Genomic DNA, 21,154 nt, shown 5'->3' on the forward strand with positions numbered 1-21,154 from the left:
GTCCTTACAACTGCAAGGTATTTCTGAAGGTTCTGAGACTGTTTTCAATGTCAAAATAGCATCTTAAGGGCACGTTACCATTTTTCTCACGGGATTGTTTTCAACTGACAAATTTTCCTACAAAAGTCACGTGAATATTTCTATTTGTATTTTTTAAAAATTCAAATTTTTGGTTTAGGAGTAGTTCTAAAAAAGAAGTTTGACAGCGGTGCTTAGCTTTTTCTTGAGGTTCTTGGAGGGGTCTGAGGAATTTTGGAACCTAGGCCTGGCGGTATATTACGGTCAAATAAGGCAGTTTCTAAAATTCGAACGAAACAGTGCAAAACCAAAAAAATTGGACACAAAACTTTGATCAAGTTTGAAAGTCTCTAGTGGCCAAACTGTGTAACCAATCAAGCAATGTTGCATATCGGTGAAATCCATTTTTTGGCTATTTATCTAAGTAAAATAAGCCAGTTTCTCAGGTTCAAACGAAGTGCATGAAAAACAGTGAACAAACAGGTTTGGCCAAGTTTGAAGTCTACAAGCGGCCAAAATGTCAACTAATCAAGCAATATTGCATATCGGTGGAAAGTCCATTCCATTGGCTATTTATTGACATACAAAAATCTATATCAAATAGGTCAAATAAACCAGTTTCTCAGGTTTAAACGAAACAGTGCTTAAAAAAAGGTTTACAGACAGATTTGGTCAAACTTAAAGCCCTCTAGCGGCCAAACTATAGCGAATAAAAGAAACTGGCCAGGAAACGTAACTACTTTTATTTGTTTTATTTTCAGGTGGGCAGGCTGAAAAATTTCAAATATTCCAATCGTACAACATAAAAGATCCGACTAACGTCGCAATGTTGCCCGAGTGTCCCAGTCCGCAACAGTCAAATTTGCACAAAAATTCCGGTTCTTTTGAGTTCGAGTTGAGCGATGTGTGTTCGAAACTGCACTCGAATGACATCTTGGAAATGGTCAAGAAAACCATCAACGACCAAATCCCGCCCAAGCAGCTCGTCAGTTCGAACGAAGTTAACGATCGACTGAGTCTGGAGTACGAGGGCGGCATCCAAATCGAACTGAAAATCATCGACCGACCCAAAGATTGTAAAGGCTTAAAAATGAGGAGGATCTCCGGGGATTACCTGGTTTATAATCAGTTATGCCAGCAGTTGATTTCTTGCATGACGGTTTCCTAGCATTTATTAAAGGAGTTTTGTTAGTTGTCGGAAATGGTGACGAAAGATTTACACGCAAAGTGTTCTCCTTCGACTTTTTCTTTTGACTGCACAGGGTAAGTAAGTTTAAAGTATTATAATACGATATCTCAGAAGCGGAACAGGGTATTTTTATAACAATTTGGTGACGTATTACAGACAGGACGTAAGAACATATTTGGCCAAGTTTTGGTGCAAAAAATGTTGTTTTGCGCAAGTTACTTGCGCAAAACAACAGTCGTTTTAAAGATTTCCTTTCCTGAACCGTTGGACGACACAATTCTAGTGATTTATCAAATTGCATAATTATGTCATCGAAACTGTCTCGAGAGTGATCATCTTGGTTAATATCTATTCTTTCTTTTATTCAAAGCTAAATTGAAGAAAAAGGATAATCGCATAGAAACTATAATAGTTATTTACCTAACAAGTGCGGAAAGTGATACTTTCCCGCACGAGACTGCAGTTACCCGAGCGGCGCAAAGCGGAGTTCGGGCAAGCAGTCAAAGGGCAGGAAAGACGCTTTCCGCATGTCTTAGGTACAACATTTTTGATTGAAATTGAACGAAAATGTATAGAAAAATTACTAAAATGAAAGTCCATGTTTGCAAAGATGTTATAAAGGTAAACTTAAATGAGAAATTAAATGTATATTTTTGAAAAAATTAAATGAGTGCGGAAAAGTTTTCCGCAACACTTTTCTATTTTTTTTTTCTTTTAGGTTTACTTTATGCCTGCTTTATACCTCTCAATTAACAATTAAACTAAACTTTCATTTAAACTAAAATTAATTTATTTATCAAAACTGAAAGTGAACTTACAAGCGAGCCCATTTATACTTTCAATTTACACTAAACTAAAATTAATTTTAAATTAAAGTTAAACCAACTTTATTAAAGTTCGGCTTAATTCGTTTAAATTCGTTGACTTTCGGAACTATCACTGTCATACTTGTCATCACTCATGATGTAAATTGCTGTCATCTATTGCGATACGTAGTCTATTAGACTTGAATCGTCTATTTCCATAATTGGATTTTTTACCGAAAAAGTGGTTTAAGAACAAATTTTTTAAATTATTTTAATAAAATATTTCTTTATCCACAAAACACGCGTAATGACGATGACAATAGAAACGTCAACGTCAAACATCAACGTCGAACGCCCAGTAAGTCAAAACAGTCATTTATTTTTCTAATTATTAATTTGTAGTATAAACCTAAACAAGATTTCTTAATTTAAATATTAATTTTAGTGGAAATTTAAATTTAATTTAATTCTTAAATGGGAGGTATAAAGCAGGCATTACTTTAATAGAAATTAATTACAAATTTAGCGAAATATACAGTGTGGTCCAAATTGGTGATGCATGAATGGGGATATCCGTTATCGTAAGAGATACAGGATCGGTTAAATGGGAAAAGTTTTAGGGAATTCAATGCCAAATTCATACCCTCCTTAACGAAGATAAAAATGTTTTTGAAAATGTTACCTTATTAGGGCACTTTTTGACGTAGAATACGATGGTGTAATTAGAAATTAGGACATCAATAGGTACATCATTAAAAAGGCCTTTTTAAGCGCTTTCCGAAAATTTAAAAATCTAAGATGGCGCCCATAAAATTTTCCAAAGTAGTCATGCACAACTCCGAAACAAGTGCCGATAAAAAATTTCTAATTACACCATCGTATTCTACGTCAAAAAGTGCCCTAATAAGGTAACATTTTACGTTCAAGTTTTATCGGGTGATTTTTTGCAAAATTTTGCTTGGAAAATGATTGAGACTAAATAATTCGACGATTTTTTTCCAAAGAATTATTTAGTCGAAACCATTTGCCTAAAAGAAAAATTTTGCAAAAAACCTACCAATTAAGCAGGCCTAAAGTTTGAACAATTAGTAAAGAAATTGCAATTTTGATAAATTACAGAGTATGTAGAGTCTTTACTTTCTTGCTTCACTTCACGTGGTGGTAGATTTTCATTGCTTAAGGTGGTTGCAGCTGCTGAACTTGAAGTTATAGTTGTTGTGGCTGAGGGAGCTAGAGTACTACTGCTGGCAAGAATCTGTTCAGAATGAATGTTTCTCATTTTCTCAATAATATTTAAATGATGGTCGGAATTTAGCTGCAAATGTGGTTTTATAGAACTTGCATTAGAGTGACCCGTTATCTTTATTAATTCTTGTTCTTCAACACCGTGGAAAGAAAGATTGCTTACTGCAGTTGCTCGATTAGAGTGATTTGATATTTTTATTCTTTTTGTGTCTAAACCAACTTTTTTGGCTGCATTTTTTGACCACTTTGAAATTTCATTTCTACCTAAAGGACTATTTTTGTACCATGGTTTGTTGCTGTTCTTGGTCCAAAATCGGTTGCAACTTAGAAATAATCTATTTGTAGTTATGGCGCTTGTTCGCTTTGCGATTAGTTTATTAAAAAGTCTGACAGGGCAGATGTTTTTATTTATAGTATTTTGCACCAACCGTTTACTTTCGGTCAGTTTTTTAGCTCCACCTTGATTTGTTTTCGAAAAAACTGGATTGTATTCAATTCTTCCTAAGAGCCAAAAAATACTTTACAGTTAGCTTATTATTGTATTGATTTAAATTCTTTACCTGTTGCAATGCCTTTGTTGTCCAATTCAGTTTAAAAATAGTCAACTAAGCAATTAACAGCTTCTCCGCCTCGCCATGCCAGTTCTACAGCAGCAATTTGATAGAACTTCTTTTGTAAACCAGCCGCGGTATCTTCATCAAACAATTGAATAATGGATTGGTATTCAGTTGGGGTGAAAGCTTTAGAACTTTGCTTTTTTTTTAGTAGGATCTCTTGTAATAATTTTCGCTTTGTATCTCGAGCATTTCTTGCTTGTCGAAACATTACGTCTTTAAAGGGATCAAATACTATGTTGTAATTGTCAAAATAAAGCTGTTGTAACTGCTTGGCCGTTATATTCCACATTGTTTTGATAACTCCTTCTTTATAATCTGTTCCATCAACTTTTTTCATATTAAACGCATAGTCTTTCAAAATGTTTGCAAGGTTTTCAACTGAAGTTGTTTCATTTAAAACATACCCTTTTTCTTCATAAAAGGCACTAAACTGATTCCAAATGGATATATGTGTCCTCTTTGTAGTCCTGGGAGTACAGTTTTCAATTTCTTGATCAAGTTCCACAATATTAGAATTTCCAAAGCGTGACATTTTAAATCGCGGAATTTTTCACAAACTGTTTTGAATGTTTGTATTACAAACAGCGGCGTTACTATGGAGACCATCCCGGCTCACTACAGATTTTCGTTCAGCCATGTATATTTTTGTTTACATTTCAAATTGACAATCATACGTCAAAATATTTTAATTTATGTAATTATTTAATGAAAACTACGTTACAGTGATTTATTAATTGTTAATATTGAAGAAGATAACTTAAATTTTATAAGTGTCTAAATCCCGTTTCGTTTAATATCAAATTTTCTTCAAAAAACGTATTCGAAAAGGTAGGTAGTGTTTAATCACTGTTAAATTTTAGCAGCCAGGGATTTAATCAGTATAAAACGGTTTCCATTGGTGGAACTAGAAAGGTTCTCGGAATTTGATTGGCTGCTGGTACAATGAAGGAATAGTATATTTCATTACCAGTACAGAAATGAGGATTTTTTCGTGCGCGCGTGACAAATTCTGGAAGTCATGCAAGAACGGAAAATCCATTTCTGGACGAGTAATGAACGATATTTTTTATTATACTTAGGTACTTGAAATCAACATAAACAAAAAATATCGCAAAAAATTATTAAGAAAATCGGGAATATTTATTTTTATTTTTAAAACAGTAAAAATGTAAGTACATACAACTCAAATTAACAAAAAAAATACAAGTAGGTAATTCTAAGAAAATTAATTTTGGACAGAACCGTTATTATTAATAGTAATATTTATTGTACAATTCGTATTATTGTTGAAGCTCAATCCCTTTTGCATTTCTTTTTGTTGAACTAAAGACTCTGCTAAAGATGTTGAAGCGGAGTGTTCGTGTGTGCTTTGGTTCTCTTGATTGACTGTTACAGATGTTGTAGTTTCCAAGTTACAAGGGCTAAACAACTTCCGTGATACTTCAATTTTTCTTTGTATGGACTCTTCTATATATCCTTCTGCTACATTGGAAGAAAGCCATCCTCCGTGTCTTTTCAAAGTGAGCAAATCACCGCCGTTTTCCACCAACTTGCCTTAGCCCATGTCCGGTATATTCTTCGGGATTTTTTAGTTTTAGGTATTTTGCAACAAGTTTTGGAATACCACTGATAGTATGGCACCCAACATGTTGAGCGTAACATCTTTGGTTTCGGTATGCAACAAATAATCTTCTACTCTCCATATGTTTAGGGCGGAGATCTGCGTACTTACGGTAAATTGTACAGGGATCGAATTTGCAATTTTCATTGGTAATGGTAAAACTTCTTGACCTGTGAGTTTTTCCATCTCGTAAGAACACGACAAGGGAACGTCCATTATCTTCCACATCATCTAAACTCAAACGTATTAAATCATCTCTGCGGCATGCACCGAAGATGCCAAACACTAAAATTACTTTTGCTAGTAGATATTCTCCATCTGAAGCTTCACATAAAAATTTGGTTACTTGTTCTGCTGTAAGAATCTTGGATTTCTTTGGTATGTATCCTACAGCTTGTCGTTTCAAAAAAGCAGTCGTTTTTGGATATTGATGGTGAGTATTTTCTTTTATTGCCAAACAACTCTTTAACATAGAGAATTGACTCCATAAAGTGGAGGATTTCATAGTGTTGGCTTTTTCAGAAAAATATACTAAAAGAATATCGTCACTCACAATTTTGATTCGTTTCTGAGTACGCCATTCGGTAAAACTGTTATATTCTTGTTCATATCTCAACCTGGATTTCACTGGTAATAAATCTGCACTCACTTCTGCCGCTCGTTGTAAGATATTTTCGGGAATATCCCGATTTTCTTCACAATCTGAATTCATTTTTGCAAAATGTAATAAATACACAAATACTTAATTTTCACTGACAGGAAATAAAATTTGTCATTAATAAATAAATCGTTGCTATAGACACATTACTCGTTTCTTTTTTTTCTTCGGGTTGTCATAGGATATCTAGTATCATGGATATCTATGTTTATTATTAAGCGCACGGAAAGAGGGATCGGAAAAAAATTTCCGTGCGCTGTTCCGAAAATGTCATATTTACTGTATTTTATAAACAGTTGAAAATGTAGTATTTTCTGTTAAGTATAATAAAAATAATCTTCGTTAAGGACCTATAAGGCAAAGTTAAAAATGCAGTGTTTCACGTTTTCCCAATTTCCCGGAAAACGGCAAATGATAATCTAATTTCAAAACCGGGTATGAATATGGCATTGAATTCCCTAAAACTTTTCCCATTTAACCGATCCTGTATCTCTTACGATAACGGATATCCCCATACATGCATCACTAATTTGGACCACACTGTATACTATATTCAATTTTGCCCAGCAAAAAATAGCACTTTAAAAATCATAATTTATATTAATTTAAATCTTACATGAAAAACAAATTATAACTAAATCATGATATTTCTAACTCTACATTTGTCGGTTTTAAATAAAATATAAAATAATTTTATACACCATATAATAGTTATTTATGTATTAAGAGGGAAAAGTAAGACTTTTTTGCTCTGAGAGTGCCGTGAGTAATTCAGAAGATCCCTGGGAAGGTCTTGGCAAAATTTTCTTGGCTGTTTCAATTTTTTCGTTAATACTTTCTTCAATATAACCTTCTGCTACTGTAGTGCTTCTCCAACCTCCATGGCGCTTTAGTTGTGTAATGTCGCCTCCTCTGTTAACTAACAAAGTAGCTGACGATCGTCTAAAGCAGTGTCCCATGTATAAATCAGAGTTGGGTAAATTAAGATAATTTGCTATAATTGCTGGGATTTTGGAAATAGTGTTCATCCCTATTGGATGATTAAAACACCTGCCCTGCTGTATTTTAAAAATAACCTCGTCGATGTATTGCTTTCCCTGGTTTTTAATCTAATATATTTTCTGTAGAACCCTAAATAATCAATGTTGTTTGTCACTCTAAATGTTCTCTTTTTCCCAGTATTAGTATCAGGTATATTGATTATCAGAAGGGAGCCTTAATTGTCTACATCTTTCACATCCATTTTAACTAGTTAATCGCGTCTGCATGCCCCAGCAATACCAATAATTAAGTAATTGTTAAAATGTAGCCACAAAAATTAATCGAAAGCAAACTTTACCTTGTGAATTAAGTAATATTCATCAGGAACATCGTTTAGGAACTTGCATATTTCAGTTCCACTAAAAGTTTTGGATTTCTTTGGTCTATATCCCGCAATTTGCTTTTTTAGTTATGACTTCAGCTTCGGAAAGTTGTTTAAATTGATGTCATTCTTGGCAGAGAGAGTAGCTTTCAGCATTGAGTACACTGACCATAGTGAGGATGACTTCAGTGTCTTTGCTTTTTCAGAAAAATATGCAAGAAGGACGTTTTCTGAATATTTAAAAAACATTTTTGATATGTAACCACTTCACAAAGAGCTTATTGCTTCTTGTACATGAACTTTGATTTTTCGGGCAGTAGATTTAAAGAAACATTTTCTGCAACACTTCGAAATTCTGGATATCGTTATCACTGCTTTCCATGATAGTTTACTGCTTACTTACTCAGATATTTAACAACTTTGCGGCACAATTAACATGAAATTCACTTTTCAACAATGGCATGCGTAGTAGTCGTTTCCCTGAGTGCGTATTCTTGAAACGAGTGAAGAGATCAAGAGAAAGACCTATAGAATGTGACAGAAGCTCGTTATTGTCAGCTTCTTCTGTCACATTCTATCAACACTTCTCCTGAGATTTCCATTCCCTGCTTTCAAGAATTAGGCCCTGGACAGCAAGCAAAAAAATTTTTATTGCTCGCTACTCTTGGCAACGCGCGATAATGTAAACTCCTCAGTAAAGGGTAACTTTTCGTTGAGATTTGGAAGCGAAAAATGCATCATTATTGAATGTTTGTAGAAAAAATAATTTAAGACCGATAAATGTTTAAATTAAACGTACAATTCGTACCACATTGCACCTTTACTGCAGAATCCATTTCAGTTTGCTCTCGAACAGACTGAAATGTAGTTTTCCTTGCTAATATTGCAGTATAGCGCATGTCTGTAAAATGGATTGTAAAATCTTGTGAAGCTAACGAAGTTCGATTAAGACTGTTGGACTGGTCATCTGGCTGTTTGATAGGAATTTACTGCTTGTAAGTTTTTTTTGGAGTATATTTTCTGCAATCTTCTTTTTACTAACGATGGAATCTTCAATGTACGACTCCGCAACTGAGGTCGACTTCCACCCACCGTGTTTCTTAATGTTGGTGGTATTGGATCCAGAGTTCGCCAGCATTGTAGCTGAAGATCTACGAAAACAGTGGCCGGTGTTCATCTCAGGAGCCTGAAGGCCCAAGTATACAGCTATTTTGCATGGCATTTTGCCAAAGGTATTTATTCCTATGCATTGTTTCGTACATGTGCCATCGTTGTATGCTGCGAAGAAGCGGTGATGTGTATATTCCGGACGTAAAAATTTGTATTTTTTGTAGAGGTCAGTGTATCTTGTATCAGAATCATCGTAATTACACACTATAAATTTATTATACCTTTTTTTATTATTCTTATAACATGGGTCTTTGTGTTGGAATCGTTACTATCAAGACATCATCTTTTTCTTCAATATAATCTAAGGTAAGCCTCATGAGTTCCTTCATTGTTGCGACTTTTATCAGTAAATATACACCATTGGGCGCTTCAAACAGGAATTTTTCAACTTTCTCTCTTTCGAGAACATTTGATTTCTTCGGTCTAAATCGGTCATTGGCTTTCTTCAAGAATGCTGTTAGCTTATCGAATTTACTTATGTCTATGTTATGCTTGATTTTTAAGACCAGCTTTATCATTGAGTATTTAGACCATAACGTAGAAGGTGAATATCTTTTTGAGAGTTGATTAAAATATGCAAGAAATACGTCCTCTTTCTTCGACGAAAACTTGACTTTTTTTTGAAGTGCACCATGTGTCAAAGGCCATGAATTCTTTGTGGTACCGGTCTCTCGACCTTTCAGGAAGTAAGTGACTGCTTGCTTCCGTAGCTTCGTCAGTGATTTCTTGAGGAATTTCGTCGTAAAATTAATTCATTTTCAGAATAATAGAACTACAGAACAAGAAACTATCATGTCTTTTAAAAGGTCTAATTGATGCTCGTTGCTAAATATGTGTAACAAATGTCATACCTTTATTGTTGATTTTTGTTAATAAACTGGGACATCCAATTTTAATCTTAAAAGAGTCACGTGATCTTCAGCACCTATTTTGACGTAAAAACTGTCACGTGAGTTTAAAATGACATTTTAATCTTACAAATAGATACGTGATTTAGTTTAAAACTAAAAAACGATCTTTATTATCATTACCTTAAACTAGAAATTCTTATCTGGTTTAGTTTTCAAAATACGAGTAATTTAACTCAAATTTATTTAAAAAAATCAAGCTTTCTTAGGCAGTTCAGATGGGATAGCAAAAGAAAGCGGATTATAGCAAATACTGAAAAAATTGGCAACCATGTCTGCAACGACGAGCTGTATTAGCGCCATCTCTTAAAGTTTACCTACAACTGAAGCGGCCGAAATACATTAGGAAGCCCTTGAAGCGTCAACGGCTTCCTTTTTGGGTGCCACTTTAGTTACATTGCGCTGGTTGTCTGTACTTATCATTTAGTTACGTCACCAACGTTTTTTAAAAAAATATTGTGCGCCATGTTTTAGCTATCGTATTGTAACACTACTTACCTTGTATGTAACTTACCTTGAAATAGATGATTAATAAGCGGTTGCGTAATAGCAAATTAATATCCCAAAAACTTCTGTTTAACACACCTTTACAACCTTTGACATAAATAATGCAATTTTCTTCTTGTTTGATCTCTACCACATAAATCGATTTTACCGCAGAAGAAAATCGCATTCGTAATTACCTTTTTTTACATTCCATGACCTAATTTACAGATATCCAAGCTGTGAAATGCTTTTCAGGTAAATTAATTTAGTTATTAAAACTTGTCTCTTTTAGGCGCTCCATTATTTTGTATATACTTAACTTTACATGTTTTTAGTTTCATAAATTTAGAGAGCAGGGTAATTTAATTTGTATACAGAGTATTCTATTACAGTATCTATTAATTTGAACTTTGGTCATACTTTTATTTTTTTGAATTAATTTTTTCATTCATTAGAGAATGCAAATTGTATGTAATACTCTGTATCAATTAAATTTTTAAGTTTTGCTCTTGAACCTATTCAAAGATTTTGGCATAATCTTTGTTGTGATCCGCCCACAAAACGGGACTTGTATAAACTATTTTATATTGTGATAGCCTGTGACGGTGTTGAAATGAACTGACACCGTCATTTTCATATGTAAATAAAAAATATAGACTATAGAACAATTTAAACGAGTAAATAATTCAAATATCAGCAATTTAATAGACTTTTATTTATAAAAAACAAACATGCGTATTTACAAAAGTCTTCCCTTACATTCTAATGAGGCGCAGTGACAGTAAAGTACGCGCCCCGGAACGCTGCCGATATCGTAATTATAGTTCCAAGTCAATTCGGTTCCTGCACGAATAAATTGAGAGGAAAAGAATGCCACCCAAGGGAATCTGACGTCATGGGTGTCCACAAATACGTTTTGGACGAAAACATTGGGTGAACAAGAATGCTGAAAATAGGTAAAAGGATTATGTTTCCTGCGTAGAAAAATTTAGAAGACGGTAAGAATTTGTTTTCTAACTAGTTTTGCTTATTTTTTTAAATTATGTAGTTTACATTAGTTATTAGAGAGATATGGTAGAAAACTTTAGTGACTGCTTTTTAATAACTCCAGGCTGTAAAGGTAAAAAAAGGTCATGGAGATGTCAACTATAAGGCTGAGTTGTTATTTTAAATTCTAACCTGAGAATTGAAACGAAATTCGCCGAATATGATACGGAACTAACCGAAGTAGAATAAGAAGTACAATAAGTACAAACTCTTTAAAGCCAAGCTTGACCAAGTCTTAATTTACGGCAGGCACAATCCCTATTAGTGGCTCGCCTTATTAAAATTGAAAAATGCATGCGCAGATGTCAACATAAGGAGGCCACTATTAAGGACAAGGTTTGATTTGCATATCCATATCTCTCTATTGGTGAAGGTATTTTTTTCTTATAGTCAGTTCACGTTCTTTTTGGATCTATTCTATACATAGAATTTTGACATTTTACTATATATTTTTGACAATGGGTACCTTCACCCGATGTTAGCGGCTTAGAAGTTAAGTAAGCGGTCCTATTTAGTTTGTTATGACTGCTTGTTTGGCAAACCGGGGTGGCAGCGCCCCAGAAACGTATAGGCCTCCTGTATGGACCCGTCACGTCCCGGTTTTTGGTAGCTACAGCAGTCCAGTCGACCTTATAAAGCCAACCAGTCTGCTAGGTCTTAGCTCCTTGATTGCCCTGGGCGTCATTATTGACTGTCCCAGGAATGTTGTCCGCGAACGAGTGAAGGCTGGACACCACATTAAGATGTGTCCAGCCGACTCTTCCTCTTCCAAGCCTCCTCGACAAGTAGGATCCTCGGTTATACCCATCAAGTACTGATGCCGTCTCAGCTGGCAGTGGCCAGTTAGTAGGCCGGTCACCGTCCTTAAGTTCTCTCTGCTTAGTTCCAGCAGGTATTTCGTTTTTTGTCGACTGAAGGGCCACTGATGAGTTCTTTGGCCTGCCTCATACCTATGACGGAGTCCCAACGTTCTTGAAACAGCTGCTGGGCTAAAGATTTTAGCGACTGCTATTGGCGATCCGCACAGTCCGCTCTGGACCAACAGGCACTTTCTGAGTGCCCAGTTTTGCCAGTCGATCCGCCTCTTCATTTCCCGGAACCCACACGAGACGTATGTCGTTCTTTTGGGCCAGCTTTTCCAGGGTTGTTCTGCACCCCCTCAGCACTGATTGCCATGATGGCAGCTCGGCTGTCAGTACAAATGTTAATTGAGTCGTCCTGTTGCGGGCCCGAGAGTAGCTCTACAACAGTGGCCCAATCCTATATACAAGAGTGTCCATACGTGCAAACTTGTAATTGATCCATAGTGCGCAGCCTGTATGCTGCCCCTATGGCTTCCATTTTTATGTGAAAATCCAAGGGCACGAAGTCGAGCAGCACTTCAAGTGCTCTCGTGGGGGCAGTTCTCATGTCTCCCGTTATCGCAGTGCTTGCGAGCCTTTGTAACCCATCCCACCACACCAGGGCCCCATATGTTAGTATAGGTCTGACTATGGCGCAGTAGAGCCTTAGAGTGGGCAACCTTCGGTTGTAATCCCCAGGTGCTACCGCAAGTCCACAGTGCAAACGAAGCTTTCCTGATTTTACAGGTTATGTGCTCCCGCCATGACAATTTAGCGTCCAGGTACTTAATCGACTGACTGTAGTTTAGTGCTACCAGAGAGAATTATCTCTGGGCGTATTCCTTGGTCACGCTTTCTGCTGAAGAGCATAAGCTGTGCTTTTGCCGGGTTGGCTCTTAACCCGACTAGGTCGCACCAGTTACCGACCATTCGCAGCGCCCTAGCTTATGACTGTTTACTTAGCTTCTAAGCCGCTGACGTCGGTTACACAATGACTTTTTTAAGATTATATGACAATTTTTCTTTCAATTTCTTAGCAGCGTTGTCAACTAATAATAGTATTTCGCTTTTTTAGGGCGAATTTAAAGTCTTAGGGCCGGTATTTCCATCTGCTAATAAAGTACCTAATAACTACTTGGTAACTAAAGTGTATCCCCAAAGATTAATTGTCGAATAAGTTCCATATTTCAAGGCAAGTTTATGTTGCGAAAACTCGCAACAAAAGAAATAAAAATGTTCGTCGCAGCAACCGTTCTATTATTAGCCCGATCTAGACGAATCGTAGTTCCGTGAGGTGGGGGAGTCTGCTCGCCGAAAACGGTGTTTTTCGGTGTGTGTGTGGATTTTTACCGGGTAACGACACTCTCTCGTAATCTCTCGTTTGGTTTGCAGCGTAATTACGCATCACGTTTTTAAAAACAAGCAAAGGCTTGCGTTTTACTCTCACAAGTGGTAATATTTGTACTCTGACAAATATTAAACCCAAAAGGGGTTTCTCTCTCTATAGTTTGGTTGGACGCTAATTAAACCTAGAAGATTTGATTGCCAGCGATCACAAATAGCTTAGCGTGACTACCTCTGATACCAGTTCCAGTTCTGGGTTGGATTTATGGTTGCATGGTTGATGCTGCTCTAGACGTTGCAAGTAATGCACCAAATGTAATAGTCCTAAGAAGATGCTTAGTGGTAAGTGACGCTCCATTTTGAATTCACTTGGAAAACTCTCGGGTTTGTGTTGCCTATTTTGCAAGCAGTGACTTTACAAACATTGTTGTGGTGTACCCATTAATCGCTAGCGCCACTTTGTCTATAACTGAACTGTTCCTTTGAATATTAGCGTCAAGGGAGTTTTGATTTAGCTCATTAAGCAGGAAACAAAATTACTGTTGTTTTTCTTAGATTAAGTTTATTTATTATATGTTTATGTTGAACAACCTCGTTTTACTCCACATGAGTGGTTTATTTCTAGCATTACAGGGACAAGACAGACCCCGCGAACCAGTCATAAGGTAAGTTTCATTTCTCCCTGTTTCTTTAAGTGATAATACAAAAATTGTTGCTGAAGATAACAGTTTATTTGTCCAATTGTTATTTGGTGAATTGGTATTAAAATAGCTATTTATGTAACCAGTTACGAAAAGATCGATTTTGTGTAACGAATGAATGTTTGTAGGGCGAGCGCAGCGAGGTCCTACAATTTGAATGAGTTACACAATAAGACATTTTCGAAACGTGTTGCATACATAATTTTTTCTAATTTTGACCAAAAAGCGGTAGAAACCATCTTTTAAAGTGATTTAACACAAATATTCACTTTCATAGCACCTTGTATAAACAGTGACAACGACATGTTATGATGGATGTCGCCCATATGTTTCTACGGAAATGCATAAAAACAGGGAGTGATGAAATGAACATTTCATAACTAGTTACATAAAGTGATACTTTATGTAACTAGTTACATAAAGTAAAACGTTTTGTCACTCTAATCAGTTTTGAAAAGTGTCACTTTATATGCCATAATTAGAAAAAGAAAGTTTTGTCATTGACAGATTAGTCTGATTTGTCATTTCATCGGAATCTCTGGCTGTTAATTAAGCCCTCCAAAGCGAATGTATTTGAAAAATTGAAAGAGTAACCAAAAGCCTTTTGTCTGTCACTTTTACCGAATTTTTATACTTTATGCTAACAAAAAACAGATACACTAGACAAATATTTTCTTTGCTTTAATGAATCAGTTAAATGAAGCGTTGTATTAGTATTTAACCAGGTTTAAAACAAATTAAAACTTATTCCCAACAATCACGCGACCATAAATAATTTAAAAAAATAATACTTACATTTAAAAATCGCCCAATGTTGCCGGCATTTTTCGCATCCATAATATAGACGTTGTCCTTTTCCTCTTCACCAAAGAGTCCTCTTACTGAGACATACGATGAATTTGTCTCGTCAACGTCCTTCGCTCTCGGATTGAAACTGAGTACTTCGCGGCCATCTTAAAAACAGAAAAGCCATAAGAACGATAAAAAATGGAAGAACAGATTTAGTCATAGTGTCACATATGGAATTCAGTCATACAGGCGAATCAAACTACGCAACTACCCAAGAACTTAGCCATAGAAAAGGAGGAAAAGGTGGAGCTTCGTGTGAAACAAACAAATTTAGAAAAACAACGAAAAGGCGGAGCTTCCTGTGAGATGACGGATCCACACGTGCTTTTCCAGATTGGTGCGAAGGACTGGCGTTCGTTCCTCTGACGCCTAAAACAAACGTACCGGGCTGTATGGCACGAATTAGCCAATGGGATTAATTCCTAATTTGGTCTGTCTACTGAGAGCAATTATTTGTCTTGCCCAGGGGAGCCGGCGGTTGTGTTGCACGGAACTAGTGTGACGTTGACCAAGAGAGTTCAAATCCAGAGTCGGTTTATGACGTCTTAGTTTAGCTAAAGATGAATCAGTACCGCTCACCGTAGTGGTTTTCATATTTTATCAAGTGTTTTAACTTCAATTTTTTTTTCGTGTATTGCCAGTTCAGTTGTTCTAGGTGGTGCCAGATAGACCCTTCAACCAGCATGAGTTACTGTAAGTACAATGTTGCCCATGCTTATTTGTTTTATTATATTTAAGATATTTCTGTATATTTATTCTGATGAGGTAAATTTGTTGTGCCCGCCTAATATAGATAGTGTTTGGGAATAGTTAGTTAGTTATGTACATATTATATTTATTTGTTATGCATATTCTGTCCTCCACCGCAACCGCAGGTCTATTGTGGCTCACACATAAGTTAGAGCTCATCCATGATACTCGCCTCCCTGAGGAACCGAAAACTGCTCTGGATGAGAGGTCTCCAGGGGGCCTATTCTTGAAAGCAGGGAACGGAATTATCAAGAGAAATGTTAATAGAATGTGACAGAAGAAGCTGACAATGGCGAGTTCCTGTCACATTCTACAGACCTTTCTCTTGATAACTCCCTTCCCTCGTTTCAAGAATATGCACCCAGGGCGTACATCCGCTCGTCAAAATATGGAGAACATGGAGTTGGCCAGAGCCGAACAGCAGCACAGTGGGTGCGCGGCCGACCTGTCATCTTCCATACCCCAGCGGCGTTCGGCGTCTTCCGCCAGGCCATCCGGAGCATGTGAGCCCTTAGCTGACAGTGACCGGTGTACAGCGCCGTCACTGCCCTCAGGTGTGGTCTGCTGAGTTGCAGGAGATTGTTGGTCCTGTTCGTAGAGGGCCCCTAATGAACTCCTTGGAGTGAGCCAACCCTGTACTTCTCAGCCATAGGTCGGAGTGTTCCTGACAACACCACTCCGTGATACTTTTCTTTGCTTCACCACCTCCCAACCCAGGTTAGCCAGTTCGTCGGCTTTGGCATTCCCTGTGGAGTCGGAGTGACCCAGAATCTACAACACTGTTCGATTTTCCAAGAGTGTTCATGACAGCCCAGGACCGCCTTTGACACAAAGCGACCTGAGGAGAGGGCTCGAACAGCGGCCTCACTATCTGTGAAAATTTATATCGATTTCCGCCTAGGGGGGTTTTTAATTATCTCCCTAGAGCAGATCTCGATAGCGTAGAGTTCAGCCTGCAGGACCGTCGGTGTTTGCCCCAGTCGCTCAGTCAGACAGATCCCCGCCTTGGCACAGAAAGCCTCGGCTCCAGTCCCTTTTGAGAACTTTGAGCTGTCCGTAAAGCAGCATATATCTGCTCGGAGTAGGTCATCAGCCCGTTCTGCTCAGTCCACTATCGATGATACGAGGGTCCTGTAGCAGAAATCGGTGGTAGCCGTGCCCGGCAGAACATCGGAAGGCAAGGGACTCGCGATTTAGAATTATTTCCGCAAGTGGCCCTCGAGGCTCCGTGTATGTGGCCAGGACACGGGTAATATGGAAGCGCCGGTAGGAGGCCATCCTTGTTTCTCTCTTCAGCAAGAGATGAAGGGGGGGTAAGTTAAGAAAACAGTCTAACGCGGACGTGGGCGTTGTCTTGAACGCCCCCGTGATAAAAAGGCATGCCTGTCTTTGGATTGAAAACAGTTTCTTCGCTACGGTGCTCTGGAGGCTCTTGCGATACCAGACTATGGCACCGTAGGTCAGCACAGGTATAATTGTGCTGGTGTAAAGCCAGTATAGCTGCTGGGGCCCTAGACCCCAGGATTTCCGGCAGATGCCAACTGGCATCTCCAAAGCAGGATTTTAGCTTTACTGACTAGTCTGCCTACATGCGGGTTCCAGGTGAGTGTTTTATCTAGAATGCCTCCCAGATATTTCCGCATATGGTATTTGCCTTAACAGAGAGGGAGGGTGGTTTAAGAAATTCAATCTTCCTCCTTCTGGTAAAGGGTATAATTAATGTTTTGAGAGGATTTACCCTAAGGCCCTCCTTCTCGCACCAGCTTTGTGTCACATTGAGGACCTCTTTGTACGGTACGCGAATAGTCGTCGTCCCGGAGTCCTCTAATGAGTATGGCTATCGTCAGCATAAGCCTGGACCTCGACGTTCCAAAGAGCAAGGGTGGCCAGCCGATCGTCCACTAAGAGACATCACAGCAAGGGAGATAAAACCCCCCCTTGTGGGCCACACCTCACAGGACGAAAAGCCGACCATCTATCCCTGCAGCTCGGATGTCACAGTCCTTTGCGTTAGCAGAGCCTCGATCCATCCACAAACGTTGGGTACTGCTCCCATCGCCCTAGCCGCCGCCGTAAGTGCATTGTTAGGGGCACCTTCTATATCTAGGAAAATTCCAACTGCTATTCCTCCTTTACTCTCGAGGGACTTCAATTTTCCCAATAAGGTTGTTCAAGGCTAGTTCTGTTGATTTGCCCGCTTGGTAAGCATATTGGTTGGCATTGAGGGGATTTGATAGGAGAGCTTTGCCCCTCAAGTCCCTGTCGACCAGCTTTTCAAGGGTTTTCAACAGAAAGGACGTTAGACTGATCGGCCTAAGTGATTTCGGGCTCTGGTCTGTTAGTAGTTAGTATAGTTTTGGAGGTCCGCCATTCCTCAGGAGAAGGCCGACTTTTACGGACCCACTCTCTCAAAGGCGGTCATCTCCAGTCAAAAATAGGCAACTTGGAAAGTATGGGAATAGTTTAAATGTGACTTAAAAATCAGTTAAAAGGTTGGAAATTTGGTAAATTAAATTTAGACAGTTGCAAAGGTTGGAATCAGACATATCACGTGACGTTGATAATGCAATTCAGAGGTTGCAACACTGTAAAGGTTAGTTGACCGCTGTCAAAATCAGTCATGTGACTTTAAAATGTAGCCAAAACTTTGAAAATTTGTTAAGTTATATTTAGAGAGTTGCAAAAGTTGAAACTTCAAAAGACATGTCACATTAGTTTGATAATCCAGTTTTTGGGCTTGCAACATTCTAAAGGCCAGTTGACAGCTGTCAAAATTGAACACGCGACTTTAAAAATGTAGTTGATGTAAGACAATCAGAGTAATGGTTGAAAATTTGGTAAATTAAATTTAGACAGTTGAGTTGCAACTTACAAGTGAACAGACAGACATGCCATGTGACGTTGAAAATGCAATTCTGAGCTTGCAACACTGTAAAAGCTAGTTGACACCTGGCAAAATCAGTCACCTGACGTCACGTTTTGAAAACGTAGTTTAAACTTTGAAAATTTGTAAAATTAAATTTAAACTATTGTAAAATACATGCCACGTGACTTTGATAATCCAATTTTTGGGCTTGCAACTCGTAAAGGGTAGTAGATACCTGTCAAAACAATCACGTGACTATAAAAACTAATTTGAAATTTTTTTTGCTGAAATTGTAAAATACAACTCATGTGACGTTGCTAATGCAATTCTGAGTGCAACACTGTAAGATCTAGTTGACACCTGTCAAAATCAGTCAGGTGACTTTTAAAATGTAGTAAAAACTTTGAAAATTTAAGAGACGTCACGTTAGTTTGATAATCCAATTTTTGAGCTTGCAACATTCTAAAGGCCAGTTAACAGCTGTCAAAATTGAACACGTGACGTTAAAAATGTAGTCGATGTAAGACAATCAGGGTAATGGTTGAAAATTTGGTTAATTAAATTTAGACAGTTGAGTTGCAACTTACAGGTGAAACTGTAAGAGACATGCCACGTGACGTTGATATTGCAACAGTGTAAAGGCTAGTTGACACCTGTCAAAATCAGTCACGTGACGTCGCGTTTTGAAAACGTAGTTTAAATGTTGAAAATTTGGTGATTCTGATTTAGACCGTTGCAAAAATTGAAAATGTAAGAGACATGTCACATGACTTTGATATCCAATTTTTGAGCTTGCAACACGTAAAAGCCAGTAACCACCTGTCAAAACAATCACGTGACTATAAAAACCAATTTGAACTGTAAAAGTTGTAAAACCGGAAATTGTAAAATATACGTCACGTGACGACAATAAAGCAAAATTTTGCAAAAATGTTCAAAATTTGGTGAATTTAAATTAAACAGTTGTAAAAACTGAAATTGAAAGAGACACGACGTGACTTTAATGATGCAACTTTGAACTTGAAACACTGTAATTGCCAGTTGACATTAAATGTCAATATTAGTCAATTATAGTTGGACACGCGAAAACTTTCCGGGAAAGAAATAAACTATGCCGGGAAAGTTTCCGTTTACACGGAACGTCAAGTGTCAATTGTCATTTTTACCTGTCAGTTTAGCCAAAAATAGCGTTTTCCACTGGCAGGTCTAGTGTAAAATTAGTAAAAGTAGTGTAGGTATTCTGTTCTATCAAATGTCATTGAAACAATAGGTCAATACACCAGTTTTGCAGTATGTTAAGGTGATGCTAAGGCAAGTCGACATTATTGATATTTGAATGACAAAATTGACATTTGTATATGACACCAAATGTACATATTGTCAATGTCAAATACGTCATATAACCATAAACAAAACTTTTTAATTCGAATCTTCCTGGGAAGTTTTGGAAGAAATACGAAAATTCCCAGATTTGCCCAACTCTACAAATAATTCAACTGTTTTAGTATTCAAGGCAACAACACTGTTAACGTTTGACAATTACTACATATTACATTTTTGAAAAGTATTCAACATAACCTCAATAAGTTAAGAGATATATTTAAAATTACAAAAAATGGAAAAAGTCTTCCAAATGAGCAGATAAAATATGTACAAAAATACGCAAAGCATTTGTCAAAAATTCGACAAGCGATTGGCTTATGTCAATTTTGACATAAACATTCTAAATTCTGGCGATTTTTGCAGTTTATATTAGTTGAGGAAAAAATTACCTAGAAAAAGTCCATATCTCAGATGAGCCGACAAGCAGTTTACATCGAGACAAAAATGTATAGATGTGAAGGAAAATTCTCTATCCGCTTTGAAAACAACACTTGCATATTGAAAATGAGGTCAGTGAGTACAAAAAATGCAATTCGTTAACCAACATATTAAATTTACTTCAAAAGTAAAAATATTACTTACCATCTTCATCATCGCTAATGGTGACAGTATCCATGTTACTAGTAAGAGCAGTAACATTTTCCCCGGACAATTTTTCTTTACCATCAGGAGGTTCAGATTTTAGTTTTATTTCAGAATCCTTTAAACTTTCATTCGAGCTCTCATCCTCATCCTTCCTATCCTCCCTAGTCTTTTTATCGTCATCGTCTTTTCGCTTCCTCAATCGAGATCTTAAAGAGGACATTATATTACGTTATTCATGTTACTAACTTTTTTCCATTCAATAATGACACTGTTATCCAAAATGCAACAGGTGAACACAAGCAGGGATAAAGATGCAACACAAATGAAATTCGATGAATTGTTTGATTTTTGGAAACCCTACATCATCCAAAGAAAAAGGTATATACTTTATGGCACAAAATGTCAATTTTCTTTAATAGTAGACATATTAATTTACTAGTAATTATTAATGAGGCTTGCTAATCCGTTCTAATAGTCAACTTCCTGTCAATTCTTCTGTGGTAAGTAGTAATCTTGAATTTTACTTTAAAATATAACCCCAGCTTTCTATATGAACTATAGATCAGTATTACTAACAGTTTTTTGAAATACTCTGTCATTCCAATGAGACACACTGTCGGTATACTGACAAAAAATATTAGTATTCAGTGTATGACGTCAAGGCATATGAAATTTTTGATAGTAGGTGGCAGGCTGCGATTTGTTG

At 37.2% G+C, this 21,154-nt stretch overlaps 2 protein-coding genes across 7 annotated transcripts in view; one reads left to right on the forward strand and one right to left on the reverse strand.

Annotated features, from left to right (window-relative positions):
• The window catches only part of LOC145726872 (uncharacterized), a 108,555-nt gene that overhangs the window by 44,020 nt on the left and 43,381 nt on the right, over positions 1-21,154 (forward strand). For 3 of the 5 annotated variants that reach the window (XM_081976154.1, XM_081976153.1, XM_081976155.1), the window contains one exon: positions 780-10,781. In XM_081976154.1, the coding sequence (XP_081832280.1) occupies positions 780-1,186 (407 nt within the window). In that variant the 3' untranslated portion in view covers positions 1,187-10,781. Of the gene's footprint in view, positions 1-779; positions 10,782-21,154 lie in introns of those variants that run through there. The other 2 variants (XR_014177711.1, XR_014177712.1) reach the window with 2 other exon arrangements.
• The window catches only part of egg (SET domain bifurcated histone lysine methyltransferase eggless), a 58,034-nt gene continuing 47,654 nt past the window's right edge, over positions 10,775-21,154 (reverse strand). For both annotated transcript variants that reach the window (XM_081976157.1, XM_081976156.1), the window contains 3 exons: positions 20,446-20,654; positions 14,811-14,968; positions 10,775-11,027 (listed from right to left, as the gene is read on the reverse strand). In XM_081976157.1, coding sequence (XP_081832283.1) covers positions 10,821-11,027; positions 14,811-14,968; positions 20,446-20,654 — 574 coding nt within the window. In that variant the 3' untranslated portion in view covers positions 10,775-10,820. The remainder of the gene's footprint in view (positions 11,028-14,810; positions 14,969-20,445; positions 20,655-21,154) is intronic.

Source organism: Ips typographus, linkage group LG3 (genome assembly GCF_016097725.1).
Source record: "Ips typographus isolate SLU linkage group LG3, UJ_Ityp_2.0, whole genome shotgun sequence".
Classification (NCBI taxonomy): Eukaryota; Metazoa; Arthropoda; class Insecta; order Coleoptera; family Curculionidae; genus Ips; species Ips typographus.